The 22,707-nt window shown below is 42.6% G+C and overlaps 1 protein-coding gene across 1 annotated transcript in view; it reads left to right on the forward strand.

Annotated features, from left to right (window-relative positions):
• Positions 1 to 22,707, forward strand: part of MED13 (mediator complex subunit 13) — a 130,328-nt gene that overhangs the window by 69,825 nt on the left and 37,796 nt on the right. Inside the window, exons 10-11 of the mRNA XM_066635020.1 lie at positions 16,231 to 16,438; positions 17,543 to 17,609. Coding sequence (XP_066491117.1) covers positions 16,231 to 16,438; positions 17,543 to 17,609 — 275 coding nt within the window. The remainder of the gene's footprint in view (positions 1 to 16,230; positions 16,439 to 17,542; positions 17,610 to 22,707) is intronic.

Raw genomic sequence — 22,707 nt, forward strand, 5'->3', positions numbered from 1 at the left:
CTTGTACAATGTTAAAAAAAAAAAAATTGCAACCCACTTCCCAGTTGCAATTGCTTAAACCAGAAGTGAGTTATGATCTTTTATTTTACATTCTGTAAGCCATGGGGAGCCCTGCAGAGGACTTGGCAGAACTTTCCGAACCCCAGCAGCAGGTAACATAAAAAACAGTACCTGTTTTCCCCGCATCAGTGCGATCCAGGGGATTGTGTTGGTGCTTTCCACCCAGCTTTGCAAAGACTCTCCACAAAGACCCGGAGAGTTTAAGAACCAGTGGTCTTAACAGGCTAAGTATTGTCTGCTCTTATATTCAGCTACATTTGAAGGATACAGAAATGTCAACCTAGTGTGTAGCAGCTGTAGAAAAGTGCAGATTTAATGCTAGGGGGCCACTAGAAAGAGGGAATGGGATCATTGCTCATTAGTAGAGCATATGATTTACATGTATAAAGACCCAGGATGAATTCCCTGCCTCTCCAGTTAGAGAATGTCAAGTAGCAGGTAATGGGAATATTTACCTGAGATTTTGGATAGCTGCTGCTAGTCAGAGTAGATAATGCTGAACTTGGTGGACCAAGGAACATGTTGGTATGTTCAACCAACTTTTTAAAGTTTCCTTGCCTAGTTGCTTGGAGGAGATTCTTGTCCACAGACTATGAGACATATGGCTTCTTGTGTGTCTCCTGTAGTGTTGGTCTGATTCAAGAACTCCACTGATGTTATTAAGGTTTGAAATGTGTATTTTCTTAGGAGAGAATTTGTTGTGTGGGCATGTGTCATATTTCCGTGAAAGCAGGCATAACATTTAATTGAATACCTCTCTGTGTACTCTAGGACAGTGGTTCCCAACCTGGGGTATGTGTATCCCCGGGATACTTGACAGGTCCTTTAGGGGTACTTGAAAAAGAATTGAATAATGGTGGAAAGGGCAGGTATGTATTAGAATGCCTTGCAGTACTTGTATGTGAATGCCTTGTGGGGCTAATGTGAGGGGTACAATTTATGGAAGGGGTACGCAAGGTACCATACAATTTATGGAAGGAGTGCGCAAGGTACAATTTATAGAAGGGATACGCAAGTGAAAAGATGTTGAGAACCACTGCTCAAGGAGAAGGATGTTTTTCTAGATTTAATGTCAGTTTTAAAATGCTGCTTTTGGTGTGGACTTGTGCCCCCAGGTGATCTTGATTGTATTGTCTTAGGTCTCTCCCCCCCACCCCACTCTGTGTGAATGAGATTTCAGAACCTTCCCCTTAAATGTTATGGATTAAAAGCTCCCTTGTAGCAAGATGAAATAATCATGGTTTCTGCTGTTTGGATTTTTAATTTCACCCAAAAGCAAAATCCCATTGTGAGTTTTTTCAGAGTTTCAAAGCTTGTAGCAGTTTGCTATGTGTTGGAAGGTGTGGGCTGAGAGGAAAAATCTTGTCTCACTTCAGATTTTAAAGGCAACTGTGAGCTGGTTTTTGGGAAGCTTCAGCACTCCTCTCTTGCCCTATGAATATTATCTCTCTTGAGAATATGTTCTCTTTGATACTGAGTTCTCAATCAGAGTTATATCCTCTCCTACCATGAGTGCTTAGGGCAGCTAACAAATTTTAAATTATATAAATGGGTTCTTAATGGGATTGAAGTTGAAACTGATAGAATAAATAGACCTTAGTAAGAGAGAAGGAGACAGAAAACCAGTTGAGCGTTATCTTTGCGCTCCCTTTTTCTTGAAGGGCCCTCAAGACGGCTTCCAAAATATATTGTATATTTCCTTTTGTTTTTAAGTGGAAGACATCCTACTCAATGTGGAACAGATTTTGGGTGAGGATTGTAAAGTGATAATTCTTAGCTGATATAGCAGCACATGTTGTCCTTACCCAGCCACCCATTTTTTTATTTGCCTCCCATGGTCACTGAATGTTCTTGCTCAGTGGTCTTCAACCAGTCAAGAGACGGGACCAACTTGAATGACAATCTGGAACCCAGGGGCAGATGTGGAGATCACAGTGGCAAAGCTCATGTGGGTGGAGAGAGGTGGTGAGTGGGGAAAGACCTACAGAGGAAAAAATAGCTGAAGGTGTACAGTGTAACAATTCCACTTACAGTACTTACAAATAAGCCAGCCCACACAGATCTTTCTTAAGCAGTCCAGACTCCAGTTGTCTCACAGACACAAAGGAGGAAATAAATGCATATAAACACTAGCTCCCAGGGCTGCAGCTGTCTATAACTTGGATGTCCTTCATGGTGCTTTAGTGCAGGCATTGTATGTCCTTTTGTGGTGCTTCTTCAGTAGTGCTGGGCTGCCAATAGCTGGCTGTTTTGTCCTACAGGTTTTGACTCTGGATACGTAGGGGACTTGGTGTACATAGTTGAGCATAGCTGCAGTTTATAAATCATATATTAAGTATATTATCAAAGTGTGGTGGTGGTTTCAAAGGTTCCTGACATGAGACCCCCAAGACTCCTGATGCCAACCTGTGTAGTCATTCTTCTGCTGCCACAAGTTGTCACCTTCCAAAAGGCCTTGAGGAAATTAGGGACTCTGCTTTCTAGTCTCAACCCCTGAGTCTTGGTTTTACTCTCTCTGATAACCTCATGCTTTGTCAAAACTTGGGGCAGGAAGTTGAGACAATGCAGCTCCAGTTAATGATGAGTTTATTTACAAAGGAGACATTGGTGGCAGTGTTTCTCTTAAATATTTCAGCAGTGATCTTGGCTCTGATTTGATGTTTCAGCTTTAATGTCCCTCAATGAATAGCTAAAAGCTTGTCTTTTTGTACATTTTGGGGCTGCTAAGCCCATTCCCTGCCTACTAGGGAATTTTAAACCAATCTGCTGTTCGCATCCTGTTTTTAAAAAATGATTTTGAAGGGAAACCTGCAGTTTGAATTCAAATTTCATACACACAGAAAAGGAAATATTGCAGACATGCGCCTATAAGCTGATCTCACAGGTAAGTCGAGAGCAGGTCTTGAGCCCAAAATCATGGCATTTTCTATGACCCCTGGCTAAGTTGAGTTAAACTTTGGGGGGAGTGCCTGACTATAATTTTGTCTGATTTTTACCTGAGACCAGAACCTGAAAAATAATCTCCTAGTAATCATGACTTAAGAACTGTACAGCCTCTAATTTATTAAAAATATAATAAAAGATCATGATACATTTTGTTCATTAAATTTTAAATTCTGGACTTCACAGCCTTTTTGTAAACACTATCAGAGTAAGTGCACTGTAAACAACATACTGGTAGAACCATTAATGAACCTTCTTTGAGGTGTCTGGTGTGTTAAGCCAGAAGCTCTACATATATCATACAACTTATCACACATAACTGGAAGTGTGCAATTCAATTCACCTTGGAGATACAAGGAATGACTGTGAGCAAGTGCAGCTACACATAGTTGCAAGCCTGTTTACTCAGAAGAAGACCAATTGCTTTCCATGGGTGTTATTCTTAAGTAATGGTGCACTGAATTGTAGCCTGGGACTTTGTTTCAGATGGAAATGAGAATTACATCCTGGTGTTTTAAAAGCCAGTTCCCTAAACTGAGGGGTGTGTGAAATTCTTTGAAAATGACTTGCCAGGAACTGTTCTGGGGCAGCAGCAGGAAAAGGAAAAGGAGGCATTTTACCTTCTACTCCAAACTGGAAGGGAGTTGAAGGTGCTTGTGGAGGTTGTCGCCTTTGTGTGGAATACAGGGCTGCGCTTCCTTAGCAGCAGCCCTTGTACAGACCAGTTCCCATAAGTCACTTCTCTTCCTGTTTGGGGAAGCCAAAATGGCTGCCTCTGAATACCATAATTACTAGTAAAATTTCTCCTTTTTCCTCCACTCCTATGTTTTGCTTCTCAACTTATTTCCACTCCACCATTTCACCAGACAGCTGCTAAGTTTCCCAGAAGCTTCTGCTTTATTTACTGTATCGGCCTGTGTTTAAGACGACCCAGGTTTTCAGGCTCAATTTTTAGGCATGAATTTTTTACTCATACACAAGTAAATACGATAGTTTGTAATTTCTGCTGACATCGGGGATTAAGCAGGAAGACCCTCTGGAAAATGGATGTACCCATTTTAGATGTGGGAAACATTGAGGCCAGTAATTACTAATCCAAAGAAGGATTGGAGAATGCCTAGCAAAAACCTCAAAATTCCTGGAAAACATTGTCATACTTAATAGTATGACATTTGTATAATACAATAATATAATATTATATTATATTATTATATATTATATACAATATTTGTATATAATATACATAATATAATATGTATATAAAATAGTATACCCATTTGTATAATATTTAAAGCTATCGGAGAGGAAAATCTTCATGTAATTGAACATTATACATAGCATCACTATACTATTATGATAAAATTAAAGTCAGTAATATTTGGTTAATATCTTTTAGCGTTTTACAGATGAGAATTCATAGATATGCGTGTAGCACTTCAGCTCCATTAAAAAGTATCATTTCCTGAGTCACTTCTTCCCCTGATCACTTTGTCTGCACCCATGAACCTTACATCTTTCCATCTGCCAGCCATCTTTACATACCTGTTTCTTCGGTCTGCTCACTCACTGTCTTCCCTTTCCTCCATCTTTTACCTGCTGCTAGCGAAACTGAAATTCAGACTGGGCACCCAACCACATGACACAATCGGTGGTGTGGTTTTGGTTCCCCTTGCTACTGTTGCTGCTTGTAACTGACCAACCCACAGTGAATTCAGCCTGCTACTGTTTCTTATATACAGTGGTGCCTCGCAAGACGAAATTAATTCATTCCGCAAGTTGTTTCGTATTGCGAAAATTTCATCTTTCGAAGCGCGGTTTCCCATAGGAATGCATTGAAATTTAATTAATGCGTTCCTATGGGCAAAAAAAGTCAGAACAAAGTCAAATTTGGTTTACAAAGTTTTTTTAAAGTGCTCTTTAAAGGCATACATACTGTACAGAGGATTTCAAAAATTTCAAGCACAAAACTTCAACTTTTTAATTTTAAAAATTTGTCATGCGAAGCACGGCCATAGAAAAATTCGTCTTTCGAGTCACCAGAAAAAATCGCAAAAACACTTTCGTCTTGCGAGTTTTTCGGTGTGCGAGGCATTCGTCTTGCGAGGCACCACTGTAATCGATTGAAGGAAAGGCAAGCCACTTTTGCTGCCATACCAGAGATATGAGCATGACATGGATCAAGAAAGTAACTGACAAGGATGTGGTATTTACTTCAAACCTTCCTTTGATTGCCTGAAGCCAAATGTACACAATGGAGCATTGCTCATTTAAGAGCCTGGATCCTTTTTTTGGAAGAAAGTATCCCAAACCTTGCCTTGAGAAGATTCAAATGGAAATATCTATATTCTTTCTCCCCTTTTTTGTCTCCTTATCTATGACAAAAAAGGGGAGAAAGAAGGGGTGAAGGGGAAACATTTTTACAGATTTGCTTCGGATCTAGAAGTAGCTTATTCAAAATGTAGGAGCCAGGCAAATTTTCAGCTTTAGGATTTTATGTTTTAAGGATGACCAGAAAAACCTCACATGCCACTAGTGAATAGTATAAATTAGATTTTACATCTAAACAAGCATAGAGAACCTCCAAGACATTTATGTTGCACAAAATAGCATATTCTGATATGAAATGACAACTGTGCAATACATTTACTTCCACCATTGCTTTTATTTTCTTCTCTCCCAGCTATTACTGCTTGCTTCACTTTTATGGTATTCACTAATGAAAAACTTCAACACAGGCTAACACACCCACCGCACTGTAAAACATTGTTCATTCTGTATTTACTATCTGCATGCTTATACAGATTTTCAAACTGCCACACAAACAATTGCTTTGCTTTTTGCTTCATGCCATGTACAAGAAAAATGTCTACCAACCATTCACTGTGATGCACACAAATGTAAATTTTGCTAGTCAAAGAATTTGATGCTTGGATTCACTGCCAAAGGTGAGCAGTTGGGTGATGCAATTGCAACTGTTCGGATTGTACTATTACGACAACTTAAAAAGTGAATAAAGTTGGGTATCCTTGCCAGTTCATTACCTCAGTCAACATTATGGACAGGATGGCCTGGCCCTGGAGCCACAGTCAGGATTCTGTATTGTACTGCTTGTCAAGTTTGAATTAGTCCTCTCTGCATTTTCAACTTTCCTTTTAAGCATCTTAGTTGTGAAGTGGCCTTTAGTTCCTGGAAGTTTGGGAAACTCTGCAAGACATCCCTGTAAGAGTATAGATAATATCTGTATAAAAGCATGAGAGTATGTTCTGGAAACCGTATTCAGGTGTGTGTGCTTCTAGTAAGGGTCATATTTTTTCTCCTGTTTCCATTGTGCAAAGTATTTAACAGACTTCATAGTCTTCATAGTAGGCTCTTTATTAATCCACCTCCTTTTTTAGGAAATGAACTTCATTGTCCTTGACTGCTGTTGAATCTAAAAGAACTGTATTTTCAGGAAATGTACTGTCATAAAGCACTTGCTATGCATTTGTCTGATGTACTCATAGACATCTGTACATGTTCACAGCTGTTGCTGTGACAGCATGGCATGACAATAGAGAGATGTGCAAAGGCTCAAGCTTAATTGTCTCTGGGTGGGCAAAGGGTGTAAAAGAACCTACTGTAATTGTTGTATATAAGTGGCCATTTGAAAGTAAATCTAGTGCTGTAAAGCAAATTACAGTTTAAAGTAAACCTCAAGTAAAAGCAGCTCTGTTTCAACTCTTCCATTGGTTTTGTTAGGTGCTTAACAGCAGGCTTTGGGGCACATATTGTAGTGTCTTTCCTCTATATCTGTAGATGAAAATTAGTAAGCATCCTGTTGTGAGATGGCAAGGAAATGAAACTGATGAGAACCCGCTCTTTGGCCTTACTTTTGATTTTTGAATCTGTTTGGGTGCCACCTGCAACTGTCCCTCATCCTTCTGCCCCAGCTGGCTTTTGCTGGGTAATGTTTTCAGACTCAATGATATTCAGCTGTCATTTCTCTTTTTGCTTGAGTGAAATAAGTGTGTGTTATTTTAAATCTCCTTTTGGTTTGGTTTGCTTGGTTGTTTGAAGGCAAGTGTTACCAATATAAATGACTGTTAAATCTTCTATGCTATAAGAACATAAGAACAGCCCCACTGGATCAGGCCATAGGCCCGTCTAGTCCAGCTTCCTGTATCTCACAGCGGCCCACCAAATGCCCCAGGGAGCACACCAGATAACAAGAGACCTCATCCTGATGCCCTCCCTTGCATCTGGCATTCTGACACAACCCATTTCTACAATCAGGAGGTTGCGCATACACATCATGGCTTGTACCCCATAATGGATTTTTCCTCCAGAAACTTGTCCAATCCCCTTTTAAAGGCGTCACCACCACATCCTGTGGCAAGGAGTTCCACAGACCGACCACACGCTGAGTAAAGAAATATTTTCTTTTGTCTGTCCTAACCCGCCGAACACTCATTTTTAGTGGATGTCCCCTGGTTCTGGTATTATGTGAGAGTGTAAAGAGCATCTCCCTATCCACTCTGTCCATCCCCTGCATAATTTTGTATGTCTCAATCATGTCCCCCCTCAGGCGTCTCTTTTCTAGGCTGAAGAGGCCCAAACGCCGTAGCCTTTCCTCATAAGGAAGGTGCCCCAGCCCCGTAATCATCTTAGTCGCTCTCTTTTGCACCTTTTCCATTTCCACTATGTCTTTTTTGAGATGCGGCGACTAGAACTGGACACAATACTCCAGGTGTGGCCTTACCATAGATTTGTACAACGGCATTATAATACTAGCCATTTTGTTCTCAATACCCTTCCTAATGATCCCAAGCATAGAATTGGCCTTCTTCACTGCCGCTGCACATTGGGTCGACACTTTCATCGACCTTTCCACCCCCCCCAAGATCTCTTTCCTGATCTGTCACAGACAGCTCAGAACCCATCAGCCTATATCTAAAGTTTTGATTTTTTACCTCAATGTGCATGACTTTACACTTACTGACATTGAAGCGCATCTTCCATTTTGCTGCCCATTCTGCCAGTCTGGAGAGATCCTTCTGGAGCTCTTCACAATCACTTCTGGTCTTCACCACTCGGAAAAGTTTGGTGTCGTCTGCAAACTTAGCCACCTCACTGCTCAACCCTGTCTCCAGGTCATTTATGAAGAGGTTGAAAAGCACCGGTCCCAGCACAGATCCTTGGGGCACACTGCTTTTCACCTCTCTCCATTGTGAAAATTGCCCATTGACACCCACTCTCTGCTTCCTGGTCTCCAACCAGTTCTCAATCCATGAGAGGACCTGTCCTCTAATTCCCTATCTTTTCCTTAAAGTTGGTTGGCTTGCTTTTGTTTAGCAAGTTTTCTGAGCATTTTCCCGTGAAGAACAGAGTAGAATGGTGGTTTTCAGACTTCATGTTCTGGGAAGCTCAGAAGCTTAATGGTGAATGGTACACAAAAGTTGCTCACTGCAGATTCAAGAGAGTTTGTCTATGTTTTAGGGCTTTGCTACTCAAACTGTGGTCTGCTGACCAGTGCTGGACCTTGATGTACCTTCTAGTTTCTTAGCATCTCCCGAGGCTTGCTGTGGGGTTTGGACCTGTGCCAAGCCTCACAGGAGGCTGAGGGAATGGGAGAGGAGGTAAGCTAATGTGCTACATGTGTGCTTCTCACATGGGGGGGAGGGCGGATTGCCAGTTTATCACAGCGGATACTTTGAGAAGCAGTGTTCTAGGACACACTCTCAATTCATGTGGAGTGACAATGAGACCCCTGTAGGCCCTATTGGTGCTTCACACCCTGGAGCATGACCCAGAATCTTCCATGTCACTGGAGTTCTGTGCAGAGGTTCTTTAGCTGACAAAATGATGTAAGAAAGTAGAAATTTTGAAAGTCATTGGTGTGGGATGCTGGAAAGGATCTGCAGAATCCTTCCTACTGTCTCTAGCATTGCCCCAGATACCGATGTCAGCTGTCTCCTAAAATGTGCAGCCTGGAAGGACAGTCCAGAAAAGTATCTAATATAGGACATTGCTATGGCCTGAGAAGATGGTCTGAAGGCCCCATTGACTGAAAAATCCAGCATGCCAAGCCGCTTTCAGATTACTTGAAGCTTGAAGACTGCATTTCCAAATGCTCGTGCTTGAAACAGAGTTATATTTGCATCTACCCTTACGGTTCAAAAATGCGTAAAAGCACTGAAGTGTGTTCTTGTTCACACTTCCTGAATTTGAGGTTCTTCTCCTTTGTAAGTGTTGTGGCCTAGTTCTTGCTAAGAAGGTAAACTGTATCTGAGGTACCATTTCAGGCTGCAGGTGGGCACTCAGGCTGTTAGAATAATCCTCTGTAAACCATTCCATGTGCATATAAACAAGTTTGTCTAGAGTCTTTTCTGTGATACATAGTTTTTTTGTTAGAAGGAATATTTTCCCCAGAGAATCAAACAATTAAGCATCTGAGTTAAGTTGCATCTGGTTCATTTGTATTTTTTAATGTTCCACTTTGAACTGTTACTGATATATTTCATGATACTGATACTGATAATGTTACTGATATATTTTAAACTTTTTTGCTTACCATATACAGTAATTTGTACAAGATGAACATCATGATTATACTTCTACAAACACAATACATACAGTAGCATTCCAAAAAAGGAACATTTATTATATAGTAGTTGAAAACAGTGCCTTATTTGTTGACTCACTTACTCGTATTTTGAACTGAATGCCACTTTCTGTGTTCAGGGGTTCAGTTTTGGGTGGCTGAAAAATCTCTCTGAACTGGTTTTCAGGTTCGATTTCCTGGGTTTTTTATAAGGAGGAACACTTAATCATGTAAGCCCCTCCCCCCCCGCCTGAAGTGGCATAGATCAGATGCAGGTTTATTGCATGAATGATCAACAGGCCTATGAAATGTGGGGAATGTGAGACTCTTGATCAACAACTAGGTTTCTTGGAAGTTGGGGGTGGGGGGTGGAAGGTGGATCAGTCCCAACTCTTGTTGTGCTGTAGTGGCCTGGAGGCAAGGTCTGTTGCTACAAATGCCATCTCCTTCATGCCTGTCTTGTCTCTAGGTTAGCAGTTGCAGGGAAGACTGGTGCTAACCCTTTTGTTATATCTTTCACTTAGAGTACATGGATTCCCATTCTCTTAATGTCTTCATGGGCCAGGCAGTAGTAGTTTAGAACAATCTCAGTCTTGCAAGCAAGTCCACAATACTCTCATACACTTTTTTCTTTGTTTCACTAGCCTGTTTGGGCCCACATATGCCTGCACGAGCTATTTGTGCTTTAATTGAGCCATCCTATGTAAAGGTTTCCTGCCTGATTGCCTGAAGACAGTTCTTCTTTTTATTCTCCTGCACAGGAAGTGCTCAGAAAGCTAGCTAATTGTAAGCTAATTCAAAAGCTTTGAGCTACTAGGCAATTGACTATTTATATGCTTGTATTTAAGGTGGTTGTTGTGCTTCCAAAATTCTAGCATTAAGATGTCTGTGTCCTAAACCAATGGCAGTCTGACTTTAGTCTTGTGGTTCTTTTTAAACACTAGAATCCACAATGTATGTGTTATATTTACAAAGCAAGAATACACATTCAGCTCTGAACAGAAGACTGGACTAGGCACTGTCCCAGGACATGCAAAGGCACATGTTGCAACTACCTTGCTTGATTTATGACTGTCTTGTCAGTGTTTGGGTGCAGGATTGCCTGGGACCTTGTGTAAACTTCTTTGACTTGCATGGAAAAATGGCTTGATCATGAGCATACCTTCTAGCTGAAGAACATAATCTAGCCTTCCTTGCTAGATCAAAGACCACCAGTTCTGCATTCTTTGCAGTTAATTCTGGCTACCAGCAGTCACTTGCTGCCACAAGTGCCAGAGACTTGCTTGTGGTCCACCAGTAGACCACATTCTACTTTCTGCCCAGCCCATCGGTGAACTATTCATTATGTACTGGTGTATGTACCAGTTGAGACCACATTGCTAATGGATCAGGGCATATTTCTGATCTTGGCTCATAGCAGGCTTTCCATCACAGAATGCTATTTAAACTCTGAGGAGTTTCTTTCTTATGGCTTGTTTGTTGTATGAATATTAGAAAATCAAATGTCCTGAGAAGAAAAGGGAGTTTAGTCTTTCAGTAGCATTTACTCTCCTTACTCCTTTTAAGCTGATATTTTATTTTAAATTGATTTAGAATTATGTAAGCTTTCTGGTGCAATAGGCTATATCTTTTCCTCTTTATGCATACCTAATCAATTAGTGAAAACAACCATAGTGAAAATCTGGATAATGAGTATATTTATTACATTAATTTCAATGGGAAAAATTCTAACTCATTCCAAAGACATTCCAAGTTCACCTAAAATCACCCTAAATGCCTATAGCATAAGGAAAAGTTGTGTGACACAGTAAAATAGAGTAAGTAACATAAGAACAGCCCCACTGGATCAGGCCGTAGGCCCATCTAGTCCAGCTTCCTGTATCTCACAGCGGCCTACCAAATGCCCCAGGGAGCACACCAGATAACGTGACCTCATTCTGGTGCCCTCCCTTGCATCTGGCAATCTGACATAGCCCTTTTCTGAAATCAGGAGGTTGCACATGCACATCATGGCTTGTAACCCGTAATGGATTTTTCCTCCAGAAACTTGTCCAATCCCCTTTTAAAGGCGTCCAGGCCAGACGCCATCACCACATCCTGTGGCAAGGAGTTCCACAGACCAACCACATGCTGAGTAAAGAAATATTTTCTTTTGTCTGTCCTAACTCTCCCAACACTCAATTTTAGTGAATGTTCCCTGGTTCTGGTGTTATGTGAGAGTGTAAAGAGCATCTCTCTATCCACTCTGTCCATCCCCTGCATAATTTTGTATGTCTCAATCATGTCCCCCCGAGGCGCCTCTTTTTTCTAGGCTGAAGAGACCCAAACGCCGTAGCCTTTCCTCATAAGGAAGGTGCCCCAGTCCCGTAAACATCTTAGTCGCTCTCTTTTGCACCTTTTCCATTTCCACTATGTCTTTTTTGAGATGTGGGGACCAGAACTGGACACACTACTCCAGGTGTGTCCAGTTACTTACCATCAATTTGTACAATGGCATTATAATATTAGCCGTTTTGTTCTCAATACCTTTTTTAATGATCCCAAGCATAGATTTGGGATTTAGTATTTAACTAATACTTGTGATTGGGATTTAACATTTAGTAACATTATACAGCATCAATAAAGTATAAAAGTAGATTTTCCAAACAACACAGTCCTGGAACGTGCTGGAATCCCTAGCATGTATGCACTGCTGAAACAGAGACGCCTGCATTGGCTCGGTCATGTCGTGAGAATAGATGATGGCCGGATCCCAAAGGATCTCCTCTATGGAGAACTCGTGCAAGGAAAGCGCCCTACAGGTAGACCACAGCTGCGATACAAGGACATCTGCAAGAGGGATCTGAAGGCCTTAGGAGTGGACCTCAACAAGTGGGAAACCCTGGTCTCTGAGTGGCCCGCTTGGAGGCAGGCTGTGCAGCATGGCCTTTCCCAGTTTGAAGAGACACTTGGCCAACAGTCTGAGGCTAAGAGGCAAAGAAGGAAGGCCCATAGCCAGGGAGACAGACCAGGGACAGACTGCACTTGCTCCTGGTGTGGAAGGGATTGTCACTCCTGAATTGGCCTTTTCAGCCACACTAGGCGCTGTTCCAGAACCACCATTCAGAGCGCGATACCATAGTCTTTTGAGACTTAAGGTTGCCTGCTACTACGAAAAGTAGATGATGAAAATGTTACAGGCATTCTGGCATCACATAATGAGACTTAGCACCTCAAACTTTAGTTGCAAACCATGAGTAACTCCCTTACGTTTTGGTTTTTCCACTTTTCCCATTATTTGTTCATCTTTTTCTGTTTGTTGGGATCCATATTTATAGTAATTTGTAGAAACACAGCAAAAAACAGATACACTGTAAAAGGAAGTGTGTAATGCATGTGTCTTGAAAGTGTGGGGATGCTCTACTCATCAGGCAGTGTGTCTTGCATGGATGGTGCCTCTTTCCCAGCCGTGCTTGATCCTCCCAGGGACCTGAATATTATTATTATTATTATTATTATTATTATTATTATTATTATTATTATTATTATTATTATTAATAGGCATTTATATACCGCCTTTCTTGGTCTTTATTCAAGGCTTTATTCAAGGCGGTTTACATAGGCAGGCTTTATTTAAATCCCTTATTAAATAGGGATTTTTACAATTTGAAAGAAGGTTCTTTCTTTCAAGAACCACTACATTCAGGTGTTTCATTCCGATCTGGCTTCACATTCTGGCCTCCATCCTCCCACGCTCAGAGCAGATGGAATCGCTCGGCTTCAGCTTGTCAGCTGCTTCAAGGTTGCATGGTGCTGGTGGCCTTGAACTGGCGACCTTGTGGATGTTATCTTCAGGCAGACAGAGGCTCTACCCTCTAGACCAGACCTGAAGAGTGCTCTCCTAAAGCCCATGGGGGCCCAGTGGAAAAGGGGGTGCTTCTGGACATCTATCCTTCCAGGGGGAGATACCCAATAATATATCTGACCTCCTGGAACTCCTCCTTTTCCCCTTCTCTGTCTCCATAGCACAAAGTGGAGGGCAGGACTACCTACTGGGTAAAATGCTTTGTCCTTTCCCCCTCAGGTGTCAACTGTTGCAACACCTTTTATGTGAGGATTACCTTGAAAAGCATACAGAAACTTCGATTTGTACAAAATGCAGCTGCATGGGTTCTAGTGGGAGCCTGTGCATGAGAGCCAGGATGGTGTGATAGTTTTAGGAGTTGGATCTTAAAGGTACAAATCCAGGTTCATATCCCTGCTTAGCTATGAAAGCATCCTGGGTGACCTTGGATCAGTCACTATTTTTCAGACTCCCCTACGTCACAGTATTGTGAGGACAAAAGGAGGGAAGAACCATGTTCACTAGCCTGAGTTCCTTGGAGGAAGGGCACATTAAAATACGAAAAATGAATAATATTACTCCTATTTCAAGCCATCTTCATTGCCTACCATTGTGTTTCTGGGCTTAATTCAAGATGTTAGTTATGACCTTCAAAGCCTGCAGTAGCATGAGATGAAGATATTTAAAGCATCCATATAAATCTGTCTGCCCTCTTTATTCAGCATTGGGCATTTGTTCATCTGTGTTCCATTTTTCTTAGGCTTTGTTGGGACGACTCATAACCGCCTTTTCAGACATAGCCCCGCAGGCTTTGGAACTCCCTTTCCTTGGAAGCCTGTTTGGCCCTGTCTTGTGGTTTTTATCACTTAATAAAAACGTATTATTCAGTTGGGTTGATTAGGTTTTGGTTTTTATTTGTATATGTTTGTTTTATTGCAGCATGGCAGTGGTTCCCAAACATTTGAGCACCAGGACCCACTTTCTAAAATAACGTTTTTTCGGGACCCACCTAGCTTTATGAGACTAAGGGCCAAATCCTATCCAACTTTCCAGCCCTGATGTAGCCATTCCAAAGGGGTGTGTGCAGCATCCTGTGGTGGGAAGGTAGTTATGGAGGTCTTCACAAGGTGCCTTGGGGCTGAATTGCAGCTGCATCAGCGCTGAAAATTTGGATAGGATTGGACCCTAAAGAGTTTCATTTTACCACCCACTCAAGGCTTTATTTTTGTCCTTTTAAGTATGGTGGTGGTGGAAGAAACCACCTTCTGGTTGAGCTCCATGTTCATTGGATCCGTATCATTCTGGTGGCTCTGCGTTCTCCTCAGACTGCTCTTTTAAGTGGACCAAGGCATGTTCTCGTACTCATGAGTAAAAACACACATTCTGTTCCTCTCAGTTTTCATAGGTCTCAATAACTTTTTCCTTGTCAGTTATCAGCTTGGCAGTTTTGCAACCCACCAAAAATCCAGTTGCGACCCGCTGGTGGGTCCCAACACATAGTTTGGGAATGGCACTCTTTAAAATGTTGTAAACTACATTGGGGGCCTCTTCAGAGGCAGAAAGGTAGGGTATAAATGTTTAGGTAAAATAAAGACCACTGGTTGCAAGTGATTAGAATTCTGTCATAATGTAAGTTCTTTGTGGGGGAACTTATACAATTGGGATATATAGTTTTTTGAGTGAGAATGTTTGCAGTCCAACTTATTTTGCTTCTTAATTTTAACAGAATATGAACCTTGTTTCATGCCATGGCAGCAAAATATTTGACAACCACTGTTATGTAGAAGTGGTAAAGGACCAATTACAAATATACCCGATTCCAGAGCTTGCTCTTCTTCTGTGTCTGTTTTTCCATCCACCATCTTGGCATTGCCCTGGTCATGAAAACTCTATGCTAAGTATGTTGCAAGCTGCTGAATAAGCAAATTAGCTCTGATTTATTACAGCCAACCTGCTGCCAGCATGATCCCCATTGCTAGACAAGTTATCTGCCCTTGCTTTTAGAATATAGTTCTTATGCAACTTGATTGAAATGTGTGAGAGCTAGGTTCTTGCTAGTTGGTATCTGCAGGGAGCTATGCAACCAGTTCCTCTACACCCAAAGGAACCGTGGGTTTGAGTTTCTCCGGCAGCACTGTTTTGCATCATGCCTCATAGCAAACAGCTTTTGAATTGGGTTGGAGAGGGCTGGCTTTCAGAAGACTGTCTCATAAGACAAGGTAGAAAAAAAAGACATGTATGAGCTATTCCTGAAATAGCTTCTTGAATCCTACCTGTTTTACTTCAGCCTTTTAAGTAGACTTTCAGATCTAGAAGTTGGTGTTGATATATCACAGTTCAGAACACACTTACTGTGTGAACTGAACTGCTTATTGGTTTGATGATGAAGAATAGATGCAAAACAAAGCTAAAACTAAGATGTTAACAATGGCCTTTTAGAAGACCTAATTATATGATGGTAATATTGGTTTTTAGTACTCTAGTTGAACCAGTGCATAAAGATAACTTCTGTGTTATAATTAGAAAATGAGGTCCATTGTTGCCAAAACCTCTATGAGAATATGTGAGTCAAGTGTGCCATAAGTGGCCATTTGGCAAGTATGTGTAGTAGAACACTGAACATAATTTAGGGAGATCTGGATTCAGATTTCTGCTCAGTCATGATCTCTCTCAAATTCCCAGGATGATGCATTCTCTATGTGCTCTTCTGAACTCATTGGAGAAAGGGCAGGTTAATGTGAGAAATAACTTAATTTACAAAAGACTTATACATTTAAATTGATTTGACTAAGCCATTGTAATGATGTTTTTCTCTGTCCCACAGATTGATGGTGCAATGCAGGAAGCCCCTAAAGGTCTCCGATGAATTGGTGCAGCAGTATCAGAGTAAGAATCAGTATCTGGCATCAGTAGTGGCCGACCAGGAGCTGGAAATGGATCCTTATGCATTTGTTGATGGAGATGAAGAATTCCCTTTTCCTGACAAAAAGGATAGGCAGAACAGTGAACGAGAAGTTGGGAAAAAACACAAGGTCAGTGTTAAAAACCAGAGTTACAAACTAGCAAGTAGGTGAATAAAAGGTGAGGTGGCTAGGAATGGTACCTGTGAGGGAATGAACATGGACCAGGTGCTAAGCACTGTATGTCTAGGTCAGTGCCCATGCATGATTACTCTTTGCCTGTTACAGTCACGGTACCTTGTTCCCTTTTTCAGTCAAAAAAGCTTTGTCTTTTTTGAAAAATTGATTGATTGTTGCCTTTTTCTTCTTAGTTCCCTTTTAAGTTCTTTACATTTTTCATTGTCTGATACTTTTTAAAAAAATACATTTTAATTTTATTGTGGTCAGAGTGTAGCTACAAGTATATGTTGAGTACCGTTATGTTACATAATGTTTTAAAACACAAAAAAACAGATACTTTGGTCATGATTCCCTGTTCTGAGATCTAGGGTTAGTTCCTGAACACTGTGGAGACCAGAAGCCAGCATGATGAACATGTCTGTTCTGGGGCCTATGCATCTTAATCTTAGCAGCAACACTGGTTTCTAATATCACTGATTTTTGGGTGCTTGTTCCTCCCTTCTGCAGCCAGCCTTCTATCACAACCTGTTGTCTTCTCCTGCCTATGTACAGGGATGGTAATGGCAGCAGTACCTAAAGAACATTAGGTGGGACTCCTGGTTCTTGAAAGCTGGTACATCAGAGGTGATACACATCTTAGTTGTCAAATTACAAGTCCTAAAGTTCTCTCTACAATCTCTGTGTAGAGGAGAGCCTGGATCAGCAGTTGCGTATTGCTTGTTCTGTTGCAACACTGCTTCTGATTGACTCAGATTTCGCAGAATTTTACAAGATCTGGACAACTTGTATAGATACAGGCATGAACTACAACTTAGCCTCAGTTCCCCCCCCCCCCCACGATAATGGGATTTCAGTCTAAACCAGTCCTTTCTGGACCAGGATAAAATGTTCCCTTTACTCAGTGAAAATGACTGCTGACTTGACAGCTGCTGCTAACCAGAATAGGTAGTGCTGAATTAGATAGAAAATGACCTGACTTGATGAAAGGCTGCTTCATATGTTGTTGGGAAGGAGAGAAGTATTCACATATACCTATTGTTCCTTTTTTTTTTGCAGGCTGAAGATGGGACTCCCAACGTTGGAGAGGATGCAATGTCACTTTTTAGTCCTTCTGTCAAACAAGGTAACTCTTTTTTAATGTGTTTTTTTAGCACAGCAAAAGTTGCGTTATCTGGCACTTGGGAGTGGCAAACTTGGTGAACTGGAATCTTTGCCTGCTGCCTGAGGTAGTTGGAGATGATGATTAAAATAAATTAAGGTGCTGCTTAAAGCATTGGTTAGGCAAATCCCCAATCCTGCCCCCAAGCCCCTTCCCTCACTTACCTGACAGGGCTTCCTCAGCAGTGCTTCCTCCTTCCTTTATGAGGAACATTTCCATTCCTGGAGGGCCCTCTTGAAGAAGGAAGGAGGGTGAAGCGGTAAGAACATAAGAACAGCCCCACTGGATCAGGCCATAAGCCCATCTAGTCCAGCTTCCTGTATCTCACAGCGGCACACCAGAGGCCCCAGGGAGCACACCTGATAACAAGAGACCTGCATCCTGATGCCCTCCCTTGCATCTGACATAGCCCATTTCTAAAATCAGGAGGTTGCACATACACATCATGGCTTGTAACCCATAATGGATTTTTCCTCCAGAAACTTGTCCAATCCCCTTTTAAAGGCATCCAGGGCAGATGCCGTCACCACATCCTGTGGCAAGGAGTTCCACAGACCAAGCACACGCTTAGTAAAGAAATATTTTCTTTTGTCTGTCCTAACTCTCCCATCACTCAATTTATTGGATGTTCCCTGGTTCTGGTGTTATGTGAGAGTGTAAAGAGCATCTCTCTAGTCACTTTATCCTTCCCATGCATAATTTTGTATGTCTCAATCATGTTCCCCCTCAGGTGTCTCTTTTCTAGGCTGAAGAGCCCCAAATGCCGTAGCCTTTCCTCATAAGGAAGGTGCCCAGCCCAGCAATCATCTAGTTGCTCTCTTTTTCACCTTTTCCATTTCCACTGTAGCCTTTTTGAGATGTGGCAACCAGAACTAGACACACTACTCCAGGTGTGGCCTTACCATCAATTTGTACAACGGCATTATAATATTAGCTGTTTTGTTCTCAATACCTTTTCTAATGATCCCCAGCATAGAATTGGCCTTCTTTACTGCTGCTGCACATTGGGTCGACACTTTCATCGACTTGTCCACCACCACTCCAAGATCTCTCTCCTGATCTGTCACAGACAGCTCCGAACCCATTAGCCTATATGTGATGTTTTGATTTTTTTACCCCAATGTGCATGACTTTACACTTACTTAACATTGAAACGCATCTGCCATTTTGCTGCCCATTCTGCCAGTTTGGAGAGATCCTTCTAGAGCTCAGCACAATCATTTCTGGTCTTCACCACTTGGAAAAGTTTGGTGTTGTCTGCAAACTTTGCCACCTCACTGCTCACCCCTGTGTCCGGGTCATTTATGAAGAGGTTGCAGAGCACCGGTCCCAGGACAGATCCTTGGGCACACCACTTTTCACCTCTCTCCATTGTGAAAATTGCCCATTGACACCCACTCTCTGTTTCCTGGTCTTCAACCAGGTCTCAATCCAGGAGAGGACCTGTCCTCTAATTCCCTGACTGTGGAGTTTTTTCCCTCCCTTTGGTGAGGGACCGTGTCGAACGCCTTCTTAAAGTCCAGATATATAATGTCCACGGGTTCTCCCACATCCATGTGCCTGTTGATCTTTTTCAAAGAATTCTAAAAGGTTTGTGAGGCAAGACTTACCCTTACAGACGCCATGCTGATTCTCCCTCAGCAAGGCTTGTTCATCTATGTCAGGGGTGCTCACACTTTTTTGGCTCGAGAGCTACTTTGAAACCCAGCAAGGCCCGGAGATCTACCAGGGGGGAAGGAAGCGTCTGACAGACACCCCCTTTAATGTATGGAGCCCCTGCTGGAGTCTAGTCAGTTTCGTCAGTTTTGTTGCTGCATGCCTGAAGAGCAGCTAAAGTGTCAGTTTCTTAGTGTCAGCTAAATATGTCAGTTTCGTCTAGTCACTAGACGAAACTGACATATTAACAGTTTGGAGAGACAGGGCTCCGCGATCTACTCATTTTGCCTCGCGATCTACTGGTAGATCGCGATCCACCTATTGAGCACCCCTGATCTATGTGTTTTGAGATTCTATCTTTGATGAGGCATTCCACCATCTTACCCGGTATAGATGTTAGACTGACCGGCCTATAGTTTCCCGGGTCCCCCCTCTTTCCCTTTTTAAAAATAGGCGTGACATTTGCTATCCTCCAATCCTCTGGCACCATGGCCGTTTTGAGGGACAAGTTGCATATTTTAGTCAAGAGATCAGCAACTTCATTCTTTAATTCCTTAATAACTCTTGGGTGGATGCCATCAGGGTCCGGTGACTTATTGATCTTTAATTTATCAATGAGGTCTGAAACTTCTCTTTTAACCTCCATCTGACTTAATTCCTTGGTCAGGAGGGGCCGTTTGGGCAGCGGTATGTGCCCGAGGTCTTCTGCCGTGAAGACAGATGCAAAGAACTCATTCAATTTCTCTGCCATCTCTAAGTCTCCTTTTATCTCCCCTTTCCCTCCCTCACCATCCAGAGGGCCAACCGCTTCTCTGGCGGGATTCCTGCTTCTAACATATTTGAAGAAGCTTTTATTATTCCCCTTACTGCTGCTGGCCATGTGTTCCTCATAGTCTCTCTTGGCCTCCCGTATCACCTTCTTACATTTCTTTTGCCACAGTTTATGTTCCTTTTTATTCTCCTCATTAGGGCAAGACTTCCATTTACGGATGGAAGCTTCCTTGCCCTTTACGGCCTCTCTAACTTGGCTGGTTAGCCATGCGGGCACCCCCTGGACTTAGTGGAACCCTTCTTCCTCTGCGGTTTACACTTCCACTGGGCCTCTATTACTGTTGATTTGAGCAACCTCCATGCACTCTGTAGAGATTGGACTCTTTTTACCTTCCCTTTCAACCTCCTTCTAACCAGCCTCCTCATTTGAGGGACATCCGCTTGTCGGAAGTCAAGGGTTTTTGTGAGAGATTTTCCTGGTATTCTTCCTTCAACGTGCATGTCAAAACGGATCGCAGCATGATCACTGTTCCTCAGTGGCTTCGTAATATTGATGTCTCTAACCAGGTCCTAAGTGTCATGAATATGTACATGTTAGGCCTAGGTTGGCAGTAGAAGCCTGAACCAAACTAAGTCAGTAACGGAGAAGTGGCTAGCAGTTCCTAGATGCAAGAATGTGAGTAAATAAACAAGAATTACAACCCCTTGGAATGTTTAATACCTTAGTAGATGGAGAGGCGCCTGATAAAGCGGAATAGAATGCAGCTATGGATCTCCAGTTGGGAGGGTTAAAGAACTATGAGGGGCTAGCAACCAGGCCAACTTTAAGAAGGTTCTGTCCTCAAAAGTTTCTGATTGGACAGTCTAAATAAGTATGAAGTCACCTCAGCACTGTTAGCATAAGAAGTATAATAATGAGTGCCCCAAGGGATGTGCGGGTTCCTTCTTGGACAGTGTTTTTGGGTGCAACATCCTGCACGCTTGTGAGCTCCAATTGTCCACCATGGGCATCTGGCCTCACAGGTAGCCTAGAGCTAAAAGATCTACAAGAGAAGCTGACTCAGGTGAGAGAAAGGGATTAATAGAGATAGCTAGTTAGCTTTATTATTTTATTGCTGATATGTTTCCTAGATGTTTATGCCGCTAGCATTTGCTGCCTTACTATAACTTTATTTAACCTTATGTACTTAATAAACTAAAATCCCTTTTACTAAGTTGTTTCATTGCCTGTTGGGAACAAAGGTTCAGAATCCTGCCTAGCTGTTCAGCAAGCTACCACGTGCTCATTGAGGTCTAGTAACTTGAGGACTGAAGCTTTAATTGGAGAAAGCGCTCAGTGCCTGCAAGGGGTAGAATTAAGCCTAGACGGTCTCAGTGTCCCTGGATTGAGGCACTGGCACAGACAGGGTAGTGGCAATACTACTGGACAGGGGGGCCTTGAGGGCTTTAGGGTTCGAGAACCAAGAACTCTGAGCACCCCAAACCCCCCTAAGTTTGCGACACTGAGTACCGCACAATATTAAATCCAGAGTCACCTGTCCTCTGGTGGGCTCCATGACTAGCTGCTCTAAGGCACAGTCATTTAGCATGTCAAGGAATCCGGTCTCCTTTTCGTGACCAGAACACAAATTGACCCAGTCAATATGAGGATAATTGAAGTCCCCCATGATTACAACCCTGTCCCTCCTTGTCACCTCCCTTATCTGTTTCCTCATTTCAAGGTCCTGGTTTCTGGTCTGGAGGACGATAGTACGCCCCCTGTATTACATCACTCCTCAGGCCTGGTAATTTAACCCATAGAGTTTCTATGGAGTCGGACCCACCTTCAGTCTCTACTTTGCTGGATTCTATCCCTTCCTTAACATAAACGGCCATCCCATCTCCAATACGCCCCTCCGTGTCCCTCCTGTAGAGTTTATAGCCTGGGATTGAGGTATCTCACTGATGCGCCACATTCCACCAGGTTTCCGTTATGCCCACTATGTCAATGTTTTCCCTTGTCACCAGACATTGCAGTTCTCCCATCTTTGCTCGGAGACTTCAGGCATTCGCATAAAAGCATTTGTACATGGAATGCCCCAGGATGGGCTGCTTATTAGCTCCTTTATCCCTGAATCCTCTCATTGTGCCAAATCTTCTATCACATCTCATCACGCTACCATTTCCAATTTCTTCTCCTACTCTGTCTTTGCCTTGTTGTTCTCTAACCTCCCCACCCTTGTCCCATAGGGATGAGGGGTCCCGAACCGGATGCCCCTTGGCTCCTGTCGGCCTTCCCCCAGGGATCAGTTTAAAAGCTGCTCTGCTGCTTTTTTTAATGTTATGCGCCGGCAGTCTGGTTCCATTCTGGTTCAAGTGAAGCCTGTCCCTCTTGTACAGGCCCCGCTTGTCCCAAAACGTTCCCCAGTGCCTTACTAATCTAAACCCCTCCTCCCTACACCACCGTCTCATCCACACACTGAGACCCCTGATTTCCGCCTGCCTAGCTGGCTCTGCGCATGGAACAGGTAGCACTTCCGAGAACGCTACCTTTGAGGTCCTGGCTTTCAGCTTCCTACCTAATAGCCTAAATTTGGCCTCCAGGACCTCCCGGCTACACTTGCCCACGTCGTTGGTGCCGACATGCACCACAACC

The sequence above is a fragment of the Tiliqua scincoides genome, chromosome 8 (genome assembly GCF_035046505.1).
Source record: "Tiliqua scincoides isolate rTilSci1 chromosome 8, rTilSci1.hap2, whole genome shotgun sequence".
Classification (NCBI taxonomy): Eukaryota; Metazoa; Chordata; class Lepidosauria; order Squamata; family Scincidae; genus Tiliqua; species Tiliqua scincoides.